This window comes from Amblyomma mixtum, chromosome 8 (assembly GCF_055824585.1).
Source record: "Amblyomma mixtum isolate Tamu chromosome 8, ASM5582458v1, whole genome shotgun sequence".
In the NCBI taxonomy this organism is placed as follows: domain Eukaryota; kingdom Metazoa; phylum Arthropoda; class Arachnida; order Ixodida; family Ixodidae; genus Amblyomma; species Amblyomma mixtum.
This window is the reverse complement of record NC_143019.1, coordinates 148,064,344-148,079,206: the sequence shown is the minus strand read 5'-3', so window position 1 is coordinate 148,079,206 and position 14,863 is coordinate 148,064,344. Positions and strand designations below refer to the sequence as shown.

The 14,863-nt window shown below is 48.2% G+C and overlaps 1 protein-coding gene across 7 annotated transcripts in view; it reads left to right on the top strand.

The window, feature by feature from the left end:
* The first annotated feature begins 4,323 nt into the window (after positions 1 to 4,323).
* Git (ARF GTPase-activating protein GIT1) overlaps positions 4,324 to 14,863 on the top strand; it is a 240,005-nt gene continuing 229,465 nt past the window's right edge. For 6 of the 7 annotated variants that reach the window (XR_016284798.1, XM_089555369.1, XM_089555368.1 and 3 more), the window contains exons 1-3: positions 4,324 to 4,529; positions 4,746 to 4,879; positions 7,559 to 7,671. Coding sequence is in view for 6 of the 7 variants with exons in the window: in XM_089555369.1 (XP_089411495.1) it covers positions 4,472 to 4,529; positions 4,746 to 4,879; positions 7,559 to 7,671 (305 nt within the window). In the remaining variant the exon portion in view is untranslated. The remainder of the gene's footprint in view (positions 4,530 to 4,745; positions 4,880 to 7,558; positions 7,672 to 14,863) is intronic. The other variant, XM_089555371.1, reaches the window with a different exon arrangement.

Genomic DNA, 14,863 nt, shown 5'->3' with positions numbered 1-14,863 from the left:
TTAATCCTTTGCATTCTCCTCAAACGAAGGTATCGCGAAAATAAAAAGTGCTTTTTTTTTTAAAGGATCTGCAGCCGAGCGCAGGTTTGCGTATGGGGTTGAAGTTTTGACAAATGTCATTTGTTTGCAGTTGATGACTTTGTTATAGAGCAGAAGCTTTTATGTTGTTGTATATGATGTGAAGATATTGTAAATAGCCACGTTTTTTCGTGCGAGTTGTTTTTTGTGAGAAAATAAATGTTTTTTACAAATGAAGTTCTCGGCATCCTGTGTGCATTCGTATCTTTATGTAGATATTGCAGTGAACAAAACTAACCCTTCGCCTTTATTAAAGAAAAAAAATCTCTAAGGTATTGTTTAAGCGCAGGGTCTCTTTCTTTTCATTTTTACCGGCGGCGTATAACAGGGGCGTGCAAGCATGCAAAGCGAGCGCAGCGGCTTCCTTTAAAATATCACCCTCCACCGATGTCATGGCCCCCGCTGCTCACACAAGCGCAATGGCGAAAAACGAAAATAGTTACACTAACACCAGTAACGATCACTAGAGCGTTGCAAGAGCACGCCTAATAGCAACGAGGTTTCACTGCCGATGGAAACGGGAGCGCGAATGGCACACGCACACTGCACGCACAGGACGCGAAACGTCCGCGCAATACGCCGACGACCTCTCTAGCGCACGGCGTATTGAATCACTGGTAAACGAACAGCGCGAGTGCTCCTCAGTAAGCAGCGGCGGTCTCCCGACGGCTCCGAGCAGTGACGCAGTTGACGAAATGTCCGTGCGATCGTGGTCGAGCACGTTGAAATGAATGCACGCAACAACGAGAGCTTTGCAGCGAATTCCGCCTGAGATATGAGTGAACGGCGCCAACGCAAGCTTGCGAGCACGATCAAAAACAAACTCGAGCAGTTGAGAAAAGTACGCCGCACCGCAACAGCTACGCCGCGGTCGTCTGCTACCGCCCGGCTTGCAAGCAGCAACTACGACGCCGTTGCTAAGCTGCCCGGACAAGATGGCCTCCCGATCGCGAAAAAAACCACGTGATTTCCTCCACATTTTTCTCCCATGGTGTTGTGTGGAAAGGGCCTCTCCTCTCTTTTTCCTTCCTCCATGATGGACACCGTTTCAAAGAGCGCGTCAACCGGAAGTAAACAAACCGATCACGTCGGTGACGTATTTGTGGGCGGAGCATGGTCCCGGTCTGTAATCTTTATTTTTTTATGGTTCGCTCCGGTGTACGAGTGGAGAGGGAAAAGGCTGGCGGTCATTTTTAACAGCCATTATCTCTGGTTCCACACAAGGTAGATCAAAAATTTTTGCGGTAGGATGATGGATCGTTCAGTGTCTATCAATACTTCGACTTCTCTTTGCCTTCATGGACACCGTTTCAGGGACACAAACTGCATACACAGCTTTATGGCACTATGAAGCAGTTCTAATATTCATAAATTAAACTGCTGGCCCAAATGGTGTCAGTAGTACTGGTGATCTGGTATATGTACGGCAGATCTTAATCCAGGCAGCAATGACAGTCTGCTCAACCATTGCAGTTGCTTTCGTTTCTTTCCGCATGTTTTACATATTCGAGAACCTTACCATTTATTACAGAACTGTAAACGCTTAATTGTCCTTCCCAGTAAAGAGTATGTTCGTCAGTTAATTTTCCGTCCTATCACTGCTAATGTTTCATTGCATGATTAGCTGAAACGACATGCTTTCCGCGATTTGTTGAGAAAATTATCAGCTTTCCAAGGCAGCGACAGTTAACAGGAGAAATCGCCTACCAGAGCCTTTCAGGCAAATTCACGCGAAAATCAGAGAGATTATACAAGCGAATTTAGTGCCCTTAGAAGCAACATCCCTACCAGAAGATGTTTCTCATTAATCTTGCGGCTGAAGCGAAAAAAAATCGCAAAGTTAGTCGTTCTCTGCTGGCGCGCATTTCACCACGGCCTTTTTTTTCGCCCCTGGCAAGATGGCCGCCGGTCGGTCTGGCTGGCTTCACCTGTTTCTGCATGCATGCACAGGGGGCCTCCACTCCAGAAGTTTTAATATAACCTCCTTCATAGAGTTTCCTACTATTACCTAGAGGGAAAGCTGGCGGCGCTGCACTTCAGCCACCATGGACGCCCAAAGCATCATGGGGCGGTGAGCTACTTGTTGCGAGACAGTCGTAGTTTAACGGGAACACGGAGTGGCACTACTAAGATGTTTCATTCCGAAAACGCTGTTCGTGTGTGCACAGACGACTTTCACGCGAACGCAGTGTGCAAAAACCATAGTAGTAAAAACGCATAGACACACTACGCCAATAAAGGTTTCACTTTTCCGAAATGCCATTAAAAAACTTCTTGAAGTATCTAAGCAACAAAATTTTTTTGAAAACATATTTACTTTTAAAAATGTGCCTGTTAATTACGAAATATTAGCTTTTATAGAGTTCAATGCTTGGCCAATAGGAGAGCGAGTCGTCTCTTATTTTGGGCAAACTTTGCACTTAAATGCTTTTCTGCTCGTTTGTTGCAATCATTAGACAAGATATTGAATGCTATGACGTTTGTAGTTATCAAACAGCTTTATTTTTCTATTATTTTTTGGCCAAAAGTTGCAGTTCCGCAACAAGCATAGAGTTTCTTACTATTACCTAGAGGGAAAGCTGGCAAGCAGTCTATGGGAGTTTGCATGGAGACCCCACGTGACCACCTCAGCCACCATGGGCGCTCAAAGCATCATGGGGCGGTGAGCTACTTGTTGCGGAACTGTAACTTTTGGCCAAAAAATAATAAAAAAATAAAGCTTTTTGATAGCTACAAACGTCCTAACATTCAATATCTTGTCTAATGATTGCAACAAACGAGCAGAAAAGCATTTAAGTGCAAAGTTTGCCTAAAACAAGACATGACTAGCTTTCCTATTGGCCAAGTGATGAACACTAAAAAAACTAATATTTCGTAATTAACAGGCGCACTTTTAAAAGTAAATATGTTTTAAAAAAAAATGTTGTTGTTTAGATACTTTAAGAGGTTTTTTAATGGCATTTCGGAAGAGTAAAACCTTTTATTGGCGTCGTGTGTCGTCGCGTCTTCACTACTATGGCTTTTGCACACTGCGTTCGCGCGAAAGTCATCTGCGCACACACGAACTACGTTTTCGGAATGAAACGCGTTAGTACTGCCACTCTGTGTTCCCGAAAAACTACGACTGTGCCGCAACAAGTAGCTCACCGCCCCATGATGCTTTGAGCGTCCATGTTGGCTGAAGTGCAGCGCCGCCAGCTTTCCCTCTAGGTAGTAGTAAGAAACTCTATGGCAACAAGTAGCTCACCGCCCCATGTAGAGTTCCTGCATATGATATGCTCCCTGCGGGAGCATATGCAGGAACTCTAGCCCCATGATGCTTTGAGCGCCCATGGTGGATGAAGTGGTCTCGAGGGGTCGCCATGCAAACTCCCATAGACGGCTGCCAGCTTTCCCTCTAGGTAATAGTAAGAAACTCTATGACCTCCTTCATAGAGTTTCTTACTATTACCTAGAGGGAAAGCTGGCGGCGCTGCACTTCAGCCACCATGGACGCCCAAAGCATCATGGGGCGGTGAGCTACTTGTTGCGGCACACAACGTTGGCGGCACAGTCGTAATTTTTCGGGAACATGGAGTGGCACTACTAAGACGTTTCATTCCGAAAACGCTGTTCGTGTGTGCGCAGACGACTTTCGCGCGAACGCAGTGGGCAAAACCCATAGTAGTGAAACCGCGACGACACACGACGCCGATAAAAGGTTTCACTTTTCCGAAATGCCATTAAAAAGCCTCTTATAGTATTTAAGCAACAACATCTTTTTTGAAAACATATTTACTTTTAAAAGTGCGCCTGTTAAGTTCGAAATATTAGTTTTTATAGTGTTCACTACTAGGTCAATAGGAGAGCGAGTCGTCTCTTATTTTAGGCGAACTTTGCACTTAAATGCTTTTCTGCTCGTTTGTTGCAATCATTAGACAAGCTTTTCAATGTTAGGACGTTTGTAGTTACCAAACAACTTTATTTTTCTATTATTTTTGGCCAAAAGTTGCAGTTCCGCAACAAGTAGCTCACCGCCCCATGATGCTTTGAGCGCCCTTGGTGGCTGAAGTACTGTAGCTGAAGTGGTCTCGAGGGGTCGCCATGCAAACTCCCATAGACGGGCTGCTAGGTAATAGTAAGAAACTCTATGACCTCCTTGGATTAGTGGCTCTATGTCATGGAGGGACTCTATGTCCTCCCGACTTGCAGCGCTCCATACGGCGGCCGTCGGCATTCATCGCTCGCGGAGGGAAACCACGGTCGGCACACTAGCCAGTTCGAGTCATGTTTGAGCCGAGCCGGGCACTGCTAAGTAATGGCACGGGTGGGGATGATATTCACCTGAACATTCCGACCCAGCCACTGCCATTAATAACGCCGGTGCTGCTTTGGCCAACTGTGTCTGTCTCCTATGTCGCGAGGAAAGCTGCGCATGGTTGCTGAAGTGTGCGGAGACTGCGGCGCTCTGGGTGGGTTGGCAGCGCTGTAATTGCTTGAGTGGCCGTGCCGGCCATCACCAACGTTGTGCTTTGCTTCGTGCATTGTGCGCAAGTTTGTACACTGTAAAGCTTGACTGTGGTGTCACACACTTTGAATAGTATGGTAGCGCAAAAACCACAGGAGGAAGACATCCAGTGTCTGTCTTTTCGCTACCTTTTTATTCCAAGACTGCCTTGTCGTTGCAGAGCCCCAGTGGGGGTCCCTGAATCGGGGCCTGCTGCTGTGCGACGAGTGCTGCAGCGTGCACCGAAGCCTTGGACCCCACGTGTCGCGGGTCCGCCACCTGCACAAGGCGGCCTGGGCCCCTGCGCAGCTCAACGTATGCTCTCTCTGACAATTATGCATTCCCTGTCGCATTGAAGCTCTGGGCATGCACAGTTTAGCGGACGATCGATGTATTTTCCGCTGAGCATGCCAGTGGGATATGAAACTATCCATACATGCCACTGTGCGCACAGCGCGTCTCAACACATCGCATTGCATACGCATAGGAAGCCTCCGACCATTTACATTTTGGTTGCATTTCATGCGAAAACGCACTACGAAGCCGAGCAGAGTTGACGTCGCGTTGGTCTTGCTATGGTGCGGTGTTGCAGTGCCAATAAATTAGTGTAAGAAGTGACATTAACACAGCGACGACTGCCGTGAAACAAGCAAGCAGGGGGAGGAGGAGAAACTTTATTTCATCAAAAGCACGTGTGAATGGTTCCGTGCTAGATGGCCATCAGGATGGCCATCAGTCCTCAGCAGGATACGTTGTTGGATACGTTCATGATGAAGGGAACGCAAGTACGGAAAAAGGGCAATCACGAGAGAAGAGACAGGACGGGAGGCTTTATATATATATATGTATATATAATTTTCCTTTTTTCTCCAGTAGAGGCTCAAATCTGTATGCAAGCACGAATCGCAAATATGCGACAAAAAACACACAAGGGGCAAATCATGGTGGGGTGCCTTCGAGATAACGCTCTTCACTATTGTAAAGTTTGATTGGCGTATCACTGATACGCCACCTCTTTTATCAGCACAGGATCTTCGTTTCTTTCAGTAACGGCTTGCATTTGTGAGCCAGGCAATGTTTTGGCGGGTGACATTGATTTGGTTCCCGAATTGACCCTTTGTGTTCAGCCAAGCAGATGCAGCGGCCGGTCTGCCCTACGTATATCTTACCACATGATAGGGAAATCTCGTACACCACGCCCGTCTGGCAGTCCACGTAAGGGTTTTTGTGTTTTACACTGCAGCCATTTGCGTTTCTTCTTGGTGGAAGTTTGGCCGATTTGAGCACTTAGGCGGCTGAGCTTACAGGGCGCTGGAAAACATCAGCCGTGTTTATTCCCTGCTTTCTTCAAGTTGTGAGCAGTCTTGTGGGCATAGGGGACTACGACTAGCTTGTTTCTAACATTATCTGTATCAGTCTTTGGTTCAGGGGGCGCCTTATCATCGTTTTAACCACTGCCTTCAAGACCATCAGGGAAGCCAGCTTCACTCAACCTTGATATCTGCTGGTCGAGGCTTGACTGCATGGTATGTGTGCAGGATTTCCCTCAGGCATTTGCAATAATTTGTGTAGCAATAGTTCTTTTAACGGTTCTCGAGTGGGCAGACTCATAGGGCAAGAGTTGCTTTTTTGAGCGGGGGACAGAAACGCCAACAAACATGTTCATGAAGGAAGGTTAGATTAAGGTCTAAAAACTGCAAAGTATTATTGTCGGGGAGTTCATGGGTGAAGGGCAAACCTGAAGCACTACTTTTGAAACAATGCAAAAGGAAAAAAAGAAAAATATATGTAAGCCTGCTTCCATTTCCAATAGACATCAATTGAAGTTTGCGCTCGTCCCATCTCTTCTCTCGTGACCGTCCTTTTTGCGCACTTAAAAACACTTTCATACGAGCGTGACTGTGTCACCCTCGGCTGATAGAAGTGCATGTGAACAAAACTTTCCGAACAGTTTTTTCCATTTCACAGTCTACTCATGGAGGCAGCCGTTAACAGCTTTCAAGAAGTCTGGAACAAAGTATGCAGTGACATTCCAGAGGCGATCTATTCTTAAGGCACTGGTGGTGTGTTGTGAGGCCCTGAAAGGCGCTATGGGTGTTTCCATGCTGCCACGTCTCACTCGTCCATACACGGCATGGTAAGCGGACTGTGCACCCTAACTGACGATAGCCCTGGTGTCCGCTGAAGGGTTCGCAAGTGCGGTAGTGGCTTCTTTCCAGCTGAATAAAGGCTTTTTGAATCCGGTAGTGTCCATGATGTGGGGGACTGGGAGTGAAGTAGCCTTGCCACAGGCTGGAGGAAACAGCGAGGGAATTGTTGCCAACTGTATTGTTTTACTCCACAGAGAAGGCATGTGATAAGAAAGACAGCAAACACACGAAAATAAGATTGTAACACGAGCCTACTTCTGGCAGTGAACAATTTGAATCCATGCAAATTTTTGGCCGTTGGTGCCCCCTAGTGCCACGCTGGAAAGGAGCAAAACTTGGTTCCCGGACAAGTGCTGCTGCAGCCAACAACCCAGAAGTCGTTGTTGCTCGTGTTAGGTTCCGTAGGTGATGAGACTCTGTGACTGGCTGCAAGATGCCTCTGTGTGATGTGCTCAACTGCTGACCCGATCCTGGACGGGGCATCTCGATGGAGGCTTGATGCACTGTGCGATGTCAGTGCATGTTAAACAACCTGAGTTGGCGGAAATTATCTGGAGCCCTCTGTAGTAGCTACACCAAGGGTATTAAAAAGCACTGGGGGGGGGGGGGGGGGGGTGTGTAAAATTTATAGTGGAAACAGTGCGGGAAAATGTGATGAAGGAAGAATTTTCACTATCAATCAATACCAAACCGCAGTCCTAATTGTAAAATGTAACAAAAGGCTGAAAAGAAGAATGTGGGTGATTGTCTGAGGAAGGCAGTTTGGTGTGACTGCATAATTTGTTGTGCCTTGCTTGGATGAGCAGTGATGCAAGTGGAGTGGTCCCCCTCATGGTCCGTGCAGATGGTGCACAGCCTGCACGTGGGTGGTGCCAACGCCATCTGGGAGCACCAGCTGCTGGAGCCCGGGGGTGGGGGCAAGGCACGACGCAAGCCCTGCGCCAGGGACAGCCTCCAGTGGGTGCATTCCCCCTTCCATCATTCCCATGGGGAAAGGTTTTCTGCAGCGTACAAGAGAACTCAAGTATCGCTGACACATTCTGACCCTGCTCTCTGAATACAATGTGCCTCTATAGTTTGTTTTTGATTTGCTTGTGCTCAGAATCCTCACTCCCGAAAACACCGGTGTACAATCCTTGTGCAAGTAGGGCAGTGCTCGACAAGGTTAGCACCTTCCCCATTCCTTATGCGTGCTCCCTGAGCCGGTCGTTGACGCAGCGCCCAGTTTGCCTGATGTATGACTCTGCCACACGTCAAGGGGATTCCGCAAAGCGGTTCCCGCGCCTCTTTTTACACCCAGGTTTTTTGTTTTCACCTGTGATACGTCGGGCCAACTGGCCAAGCTTCCGAGGGGCTGAGAAGACCAACGGCACGTTGTGCCGGTTTGCCACCTTTTTGAGGCCATGGGATACCTTGTGCAAGTAAGGCATCACTTCAGGCCTTGCTTTAACCTGCGGAGGGGTTATTGCCTCCTTGCCAGTTCCGGGCTTCAACTTCTTCAAGAGCACTTCTGCAACAACCGACCCAGGGAAACCGGCGGCCTCCAGCCTAGCCAATTGATTCCCAAAACTATCGGGCATGTCATGTACACATGATTTTCATAGTGCAGACTGTAAGCAGAGTTTAGCGATCCCTCTCTTCACAATTTTCGAATGGGATGAATTATAAGGCAGTAGCTGTTTTTGTGCTCTGGGCGAGTAAGACGAGTTTTCACCAATAAGCGTGTTTGCTGGTCTTACACACTGCTTATTTTGATGCATTGCTCTTGGAACATGATTTAGCATGATGAAAGTACGTTCTTGAAGCGGGCCAGCTCGTGCGCTTTTTGCGCTCTACCTTCTCGGTTAACGACGTAAACTGAGGTCGCCAAGCTCGGTTCGCAATAGCGGCGTTTAGCGGCGTAACCGCAGGTAGCTGGCCCGCATGACAAGAGTAGTCTGACCTGCATCTTGTTTGTGTTTTCGGGGCTCAAAAATTTTTTGTAGAAAATTTACCCCGCGTAATGATCGCACCCCTAAATTTGCGTCAATTTAAAAAAAAAAGTGCGATCATTATGCAAGTAAATACGGTATTATATTCAGAGAGCAGGGTCAGAATGTGTCAACAATATTTCAGTTCTTTTGTATACTGCAGAAAAGATGTTCCTATCAGAGTTTTTGCGATAAAGAGGTGAAACGAGTTTTTTCTTTTTCTTGTTTACCTTGCACAGTGCGCTGGTCTGAGTGTATTTAAGCTGTCGGCGCTGTGTTCATACTTCTTCTCTTCCAGCTTCTTTTCTGTGGCTGTTGCACTGAAAAGCAATGAGTTTAAACAGTGTGTAGTCCAGGGGGGAACGGCCCTCAGCCAAAACTTCCTTCTGATGCATCAGCTCCACATGCAAGAAAGTTGCGCAAGCTTATTAGTGCCACTCTCGACATAACTGCAAGGGGGTTTACAATGTGCGTGCACACCTCGGAGGGGTGGTGCAGCTCCAGCACAGCCTTATTTACCTCACACCATCTGCCGGGCTAGTTGGTTGCGATCCATATGTACCAGCAGCGCAAACACAATGCAGGAAGAAGAACTGTACTATCTTCTCCTTCTTCCTGTGCGCTGCTGATACATATGTACCTCACAGTGAGCTCAAGGCCCAAACTCTGAAAGCTTCCTTTCCTTCAAAGTCTTCCTAACTTTACATGAGGCCGCCTTTCAGCGAATGTTCGATGGAGGGAGCTCTCCTCAAGTAAGGAACGCATGCCGCGTGTCTGGGTTTGAGGGTTCCTTCATATCGACCAATAGGACGCCGAGTAGGAAGTTGCATTCCCGTGGCAACAAACATGGCAGTGCCCTTCGAAGCTGGGCCCCTTGATTCGGTCTGAATTCGCCGTCGTTACTGCGTTTTTCAGTGCGTTCGCTGGCCATAAGTGGGGCATCGGTCTTTCGCTTCGTCTCATCTTGCCTGTAAGGAAAGTATGAGTGATAAATTTGCCTTATTTTCTTATTTAGATTGGGGATTCAGCCGCTGTTAGGCTTAAGACGACCATCGGTTTGTAGACAGAAAGGGTTTCCATCCTAACAACCAGATGGCGCCACTAGGCTGAGCTAGGCGGAGCACTCGCCTACCAGATGCAAAGGGAATAGCCACATAAACGTCCATCGTCATGTCATTGCGTCGCTGTTTGCATGAGCTGAATTAAAAGAGGAAATTTGAGAAATGTTTTTACGTCCTGTAAAATACCTGCGTTTAGCGTACGTCAGCCTGAACACGCTAATGGTACATAGACAGCGTCAATTTATGCTATTTGCTAGCCATATCTCTGTACGCCACGAGCGGCAACGTGGTGGCCGGGAGGTGTGAACGAGGCAACATTTTGGCGGCGGCGGATGTCGCTCGCTCTCACTGCCGAATTCCCAAGTGTGACCGAGCTGCACTGGTGCGGAATCTGAACGCAAATTCTTCCTCTGAGTGCACTTCCACTGGATTCACCGCGTCGCGATGTGACCTAGCTGTTAGAGGGTACAGGTACACTTCATCGAATGCGTATTCACAAGCACGGTTAAAAAACTGTGTGTAGTCGCCCGCGTAGTGGTCAGTCCACGCTGCCATTTTTTCTGCCTGCTCCACTGCGCTCGCGCCGGGCTCGCGTCCTTGAACCGCGCCTCGCCGCCCGCGTGAGTGTGCGGAGTCACTTGTGGCAGCAGGGAGGGGAGGCGCTCCTTCGGGGCCAGGAGCAACGTAAGGAGGCATGAAGGCAGCTGCCTTAACTGTGAGGAGTCACCAAGGACGACCGTACTTAGGGCTCCTCACTGAGGAAGCTTTCAGATTGACATGAGGGCACCTCACTGAGGTAAGGAAGCTTCCAGAGTTTTGGGGGTAAAGTCTGAGAAGGCACATTCCGTCAAACTAACCTGGCTATGAAGACACCTCTAAGAGGCCATTCCGCGTTAGACTTTGTCAACCTTTTCACCAGATATCCCTGTCTTTGGCATCATTAGAGGCATCATTGCAGCCACTGTATCCCCGCAAACTTCTTAATCTCATCCGCCCATCTAACTTTCTGCCGTCCCCTGCTACGTTTGCTTTCTCTTGGAATCCACTCCGTTACCCTTAAGGACCAGCGGTTATCTTGCCTTCACATTGCATGCCCTGCCCAAGCCCACTTCTTCCTCTTGGTTTCAACTAGGATGTCATTAACCCGCGCTTGTTCCCTCACCCACTCCGCCCTCATCCGATCTCTTAACGCTACACCTATCATTTTTCTTTCCATAGCTCGCTGCGTTGTCCCTAACCTAAGCTGAACCCTCTTTGTTAGCCTCCACGTTTCTGCCCCATAGGTGAGTACCGGTAGGATACAGCTGCTGTGTACTTTCCTCTTGTGGGATATTGGTAAAGTGCCATTCATGACCTGAGGGAACCTCCACCCCATTCCTATTCTTCTAGTTATTTCCCTCTCATGATCGGGATCTGCGGTCACTACCTGCCCCCTTAAGTAGACATATTCTGTTACTAATTGCGACATTGCAACTAGCGTGGATGTAGACTCTACATCCTATCTATGCTAAATCATTAAAAACGCTACTGAGTGCTACAAAAGGACGGATCCGTGCGCCGATTGCTTCATAGGGATCAAGGGAGCCGTAGCGTTCCCGAAACGTCTTTCCATCTTTATTGACTTTGGCCAGTGACCAGCAATCCTCATCAATCAGATTTCTGGCTGCGTAATGTTTCTCTTTTTGTGCAGAAGCAGTGTAAATAAATATTTACTTGAAAAACAGTTATTTCACACAGAAAAGGGAAAAAAAAAACAACTTTTTATTTTCGGTTTTGGCAGGCAGTGTTTCGGCTGATACGGTTGTAAAGGAGTGGGAAGACAACACTGTGGTTTGTGGAAAGCTTCGAAGGACATGTGACAACCCTAGTTTGATCTCTTTAGCCATGAAAACATGATCGGGCTTCATGCTCTCCGCCTCTTCCAGCCGAGGAACAGATCGCCTCAGTGCTGGTCTTTGCATCCTTTGAAGGAGGCTCTGCTCAATGTTGTTATTACCTGAAACGGCAAGGTTTCATGCTCCGGCGGCAGCGCAGGTATTGCGTACATGCATACAGACGCCGCTCTATAGTGCAATCGCATGCACATCTTACGCATTTGTTTACACCCTGTTAACGGTGCTTAGGAAACTTAAAATATTTTCTACATATTTGTTAAACACAGAAAAGAGAGAAAAATAAGTAGACACACAACTGTTCACTAATCATGTACGAAGTACCATGCATCAAGCAGCCTTCACAAGCTGGTGTGCAATCGTTTCGAAGGCTTCCGCGATATGATTGTTATAACACGTGCATGCCAACACGTTCACACTACGCGAAGTTCACAATATATGTCAGGCTGGCGTATAAAATTGGGGTACGCTCCATGCTCGATATGCGGACTTGAAAGTGCTCGAGGTCTCGTTGGGTGTAAGCAGGGGTGGAAGTGCTGCGCCAATTGCGCCAGGCTGCGCCTAAACGGCAATGTATGCCCATTGCAAGTGTACTGAGCCAAATTTAGCCGAGTGTTATTATCGGCTGGGCAACACTGGGTGCTCGCTACGAAATGGATGCAATCGCATTGGCATCGACAGTGGGGCTGGCTCTTGGAGGAAGGAAAAACTCTGGAGATAAACGGTGTCCTCACGATAGGCCCGGCTGACTAGCGGCAGACCATACCGTACCAGACTGTGCGATACCTGAACCCGTTTGCCAGGTCGTGCCGTTAATCAGTTTGTGCTCTTGCTCGTCGAGTGCTCGTACCACGTCTGGCTGGCACGCTGTTCGGCCGCCTTCGACAGCACGGTCCTGGGCCTCCATGAAGTGTGGAAGGAGGTCTGGTTCCATTTGCAACGACTGAGGCGTGTGCAAGGCGAGCAGAGATTTCTGAACGCTTGGTGCCGGCCACCTGTGATTTGTACGGTTCATGGTAAAGCACTTTCTGTGTCACTATGAGCACCACAGAGGGAACGGTCGTGTTCGACAGGGGTCCGATCACCCTGCTGGCTTGCTGCCACGGTGGTGACCATGGCCGCTTCCGTGTACGGTATCCATCCTTCCGAGAGATACCACATGGCGGCCACCCGTGCCCGGGAAGGGCCTCCTTTGCCTGGTACAAAAAATCCCCCTGTTCCCCCTTGGCCCTCGTATGAATGATGAAGGGTTACGTCGTGTGACCCTTGGACAAGGCGCTTTTGGGTGCCAAGTCTCCTTCCCTTCTGCCAACGGCAGCCGACAACGGTTTGCTTGTTTAGGATTCCGGACACCTTGTTCTGGAAAGCGACCGCCAGCGCGAGTGGGCCGGGTAAACAACAAATTACGAACTTCTTACACGTGGAGCTGCCAGGGAATGGGCACCGGGCTTAGTACCCGTCTTGCTCGCAGGCTGCAGTTGGGACATTGCCTTGTCTTGGCCTGGCCAGTTACGTGGTTGCATCTTCACAGCGGCGTGGCCGGCATCCCCTCGCTGCTTGCACCTTTCACAGCCGTACACGGCAACGCGTTCGTGCCGATCTTCCACAGCCTGCCTTGCGTGCACCCGCGTGCACACTGGTGCATTTTTTTTTTCACATACGCTTGGGTAATAATTTCTTGGTGCGCATTTACGCGAGGGCGCGAATTATGTGAGTACCTTCTTGTTGGTTTGGCTACGGCAGTTTTCCAAATTTTAAAATCCACAAGTTGGCTGGTATTGTTTTTTTTTTTTTTTCGGTCCTGACATAGTATATTCAAGATTCTGCAGCACTTGTTTGATGGTTTTGACAAACTGTCGCCATTAGGTTGTTTTCTTTTTTTTTTCTGAGCTGAAATCGATAACAGCTAATTTACTGCAACTACTGTTTGTAGCAGCTGCCACATGTCTATTTTTTTTCATGAACCCTAGCAAATATCTTTAGAGCAGTTTTAGTCCTTCTAAAGAATTCTGGCCTGTAGGATCGATGATCAATATTTATGCAGTTTTTGGACGAGTTGCAAACAAAGTTACTCTCAGTTACTCCCAGACTGCTCCAGAAGTGCTCTGAAATAGCCTACAAATTGCTTTGAACCTGCTCCATAGTGGGCCTTTTGCTGCTCCAAACCTGCTCCAAAATAAGGCTTTTGCTGCTCCCATGCCTGCTCCAAAAAGCTGGAGCCTGCTTCCACCAGTAAGTAATCAGCTTCACTCTGAGCCGCAGTCATCTTTAGTGACTGTCTGGCATAAGCAGCCGTAACGCAAATGCTTTATTTTGATCATGATCCACGAGAACTGCGCTACCTGGAGCGAAGTTCAACAGTAGCACCAAGATGGCATGTAGTACACGGATTGACGGTACGCGTTGTCTGCTCGCACGGCTGTGCACTGCGCAATATACATTAGTGGTATGCAGGAGTGCAAGTCGTCTTTCTTTTCTGTTATTAATTCGGCCTCGGGCACACCTTGAATTAGCTGTTGTGCCATCGAAACCGTTGCTTTGGGATTTCATTTGCTGTGCAGTGTGCTGAGACCCCACTCGTAAGTCAAGGTGTGCGGCCATTCGCACTTACCCTCGCAGATGTTCCAAGATCGAATATTTCTGTACTGGCTATCTAGCGCTGGCGAATATGTTTGTTGCGTTCACCCGTTCGGAAAGGATGCATGGCGAACGGGCGCGAGCAGAAGCAGTACGTCCTTGTGCAGTTCGGTTCCATAAAGCTCGCAAACGATCGCATCCCGCACCTTTAACTCTGTGTCACAATTCTTACAATCCCCGACAGAGCGCGTATTTTCTGTCTTTCCACATCTTCCTAGGAAGAACACATTCGGCAGCCACCCGCGATATTTCCACTGCTACGCTGAGGCTTACACGCCGGCGGCTTACGAGGCCCGTAATGGCGCCGTGTTCTGAGCGCACCTGTGGCGCCATCTGGCCTCAAACGGAAGAACTGCATGCTGTAAATGGATATGTGTAAAACTCTTCAGCTACTTTAACTATCTTATCTATATTGCTAATGACATTGCCCCCTTTGTCTCTTAACGCATACATCTGGTTTTTACCTGTGCCTAGTTTTCTCTTCACTGCTTTTAGGCGACCGCCGTTCTTTGAGCATGCTGCATTTTCTCTATGTTAAACTTTCTTATGTCAGCTATCTTGCTCTTATTTATGAACTTCGACAGCTCTA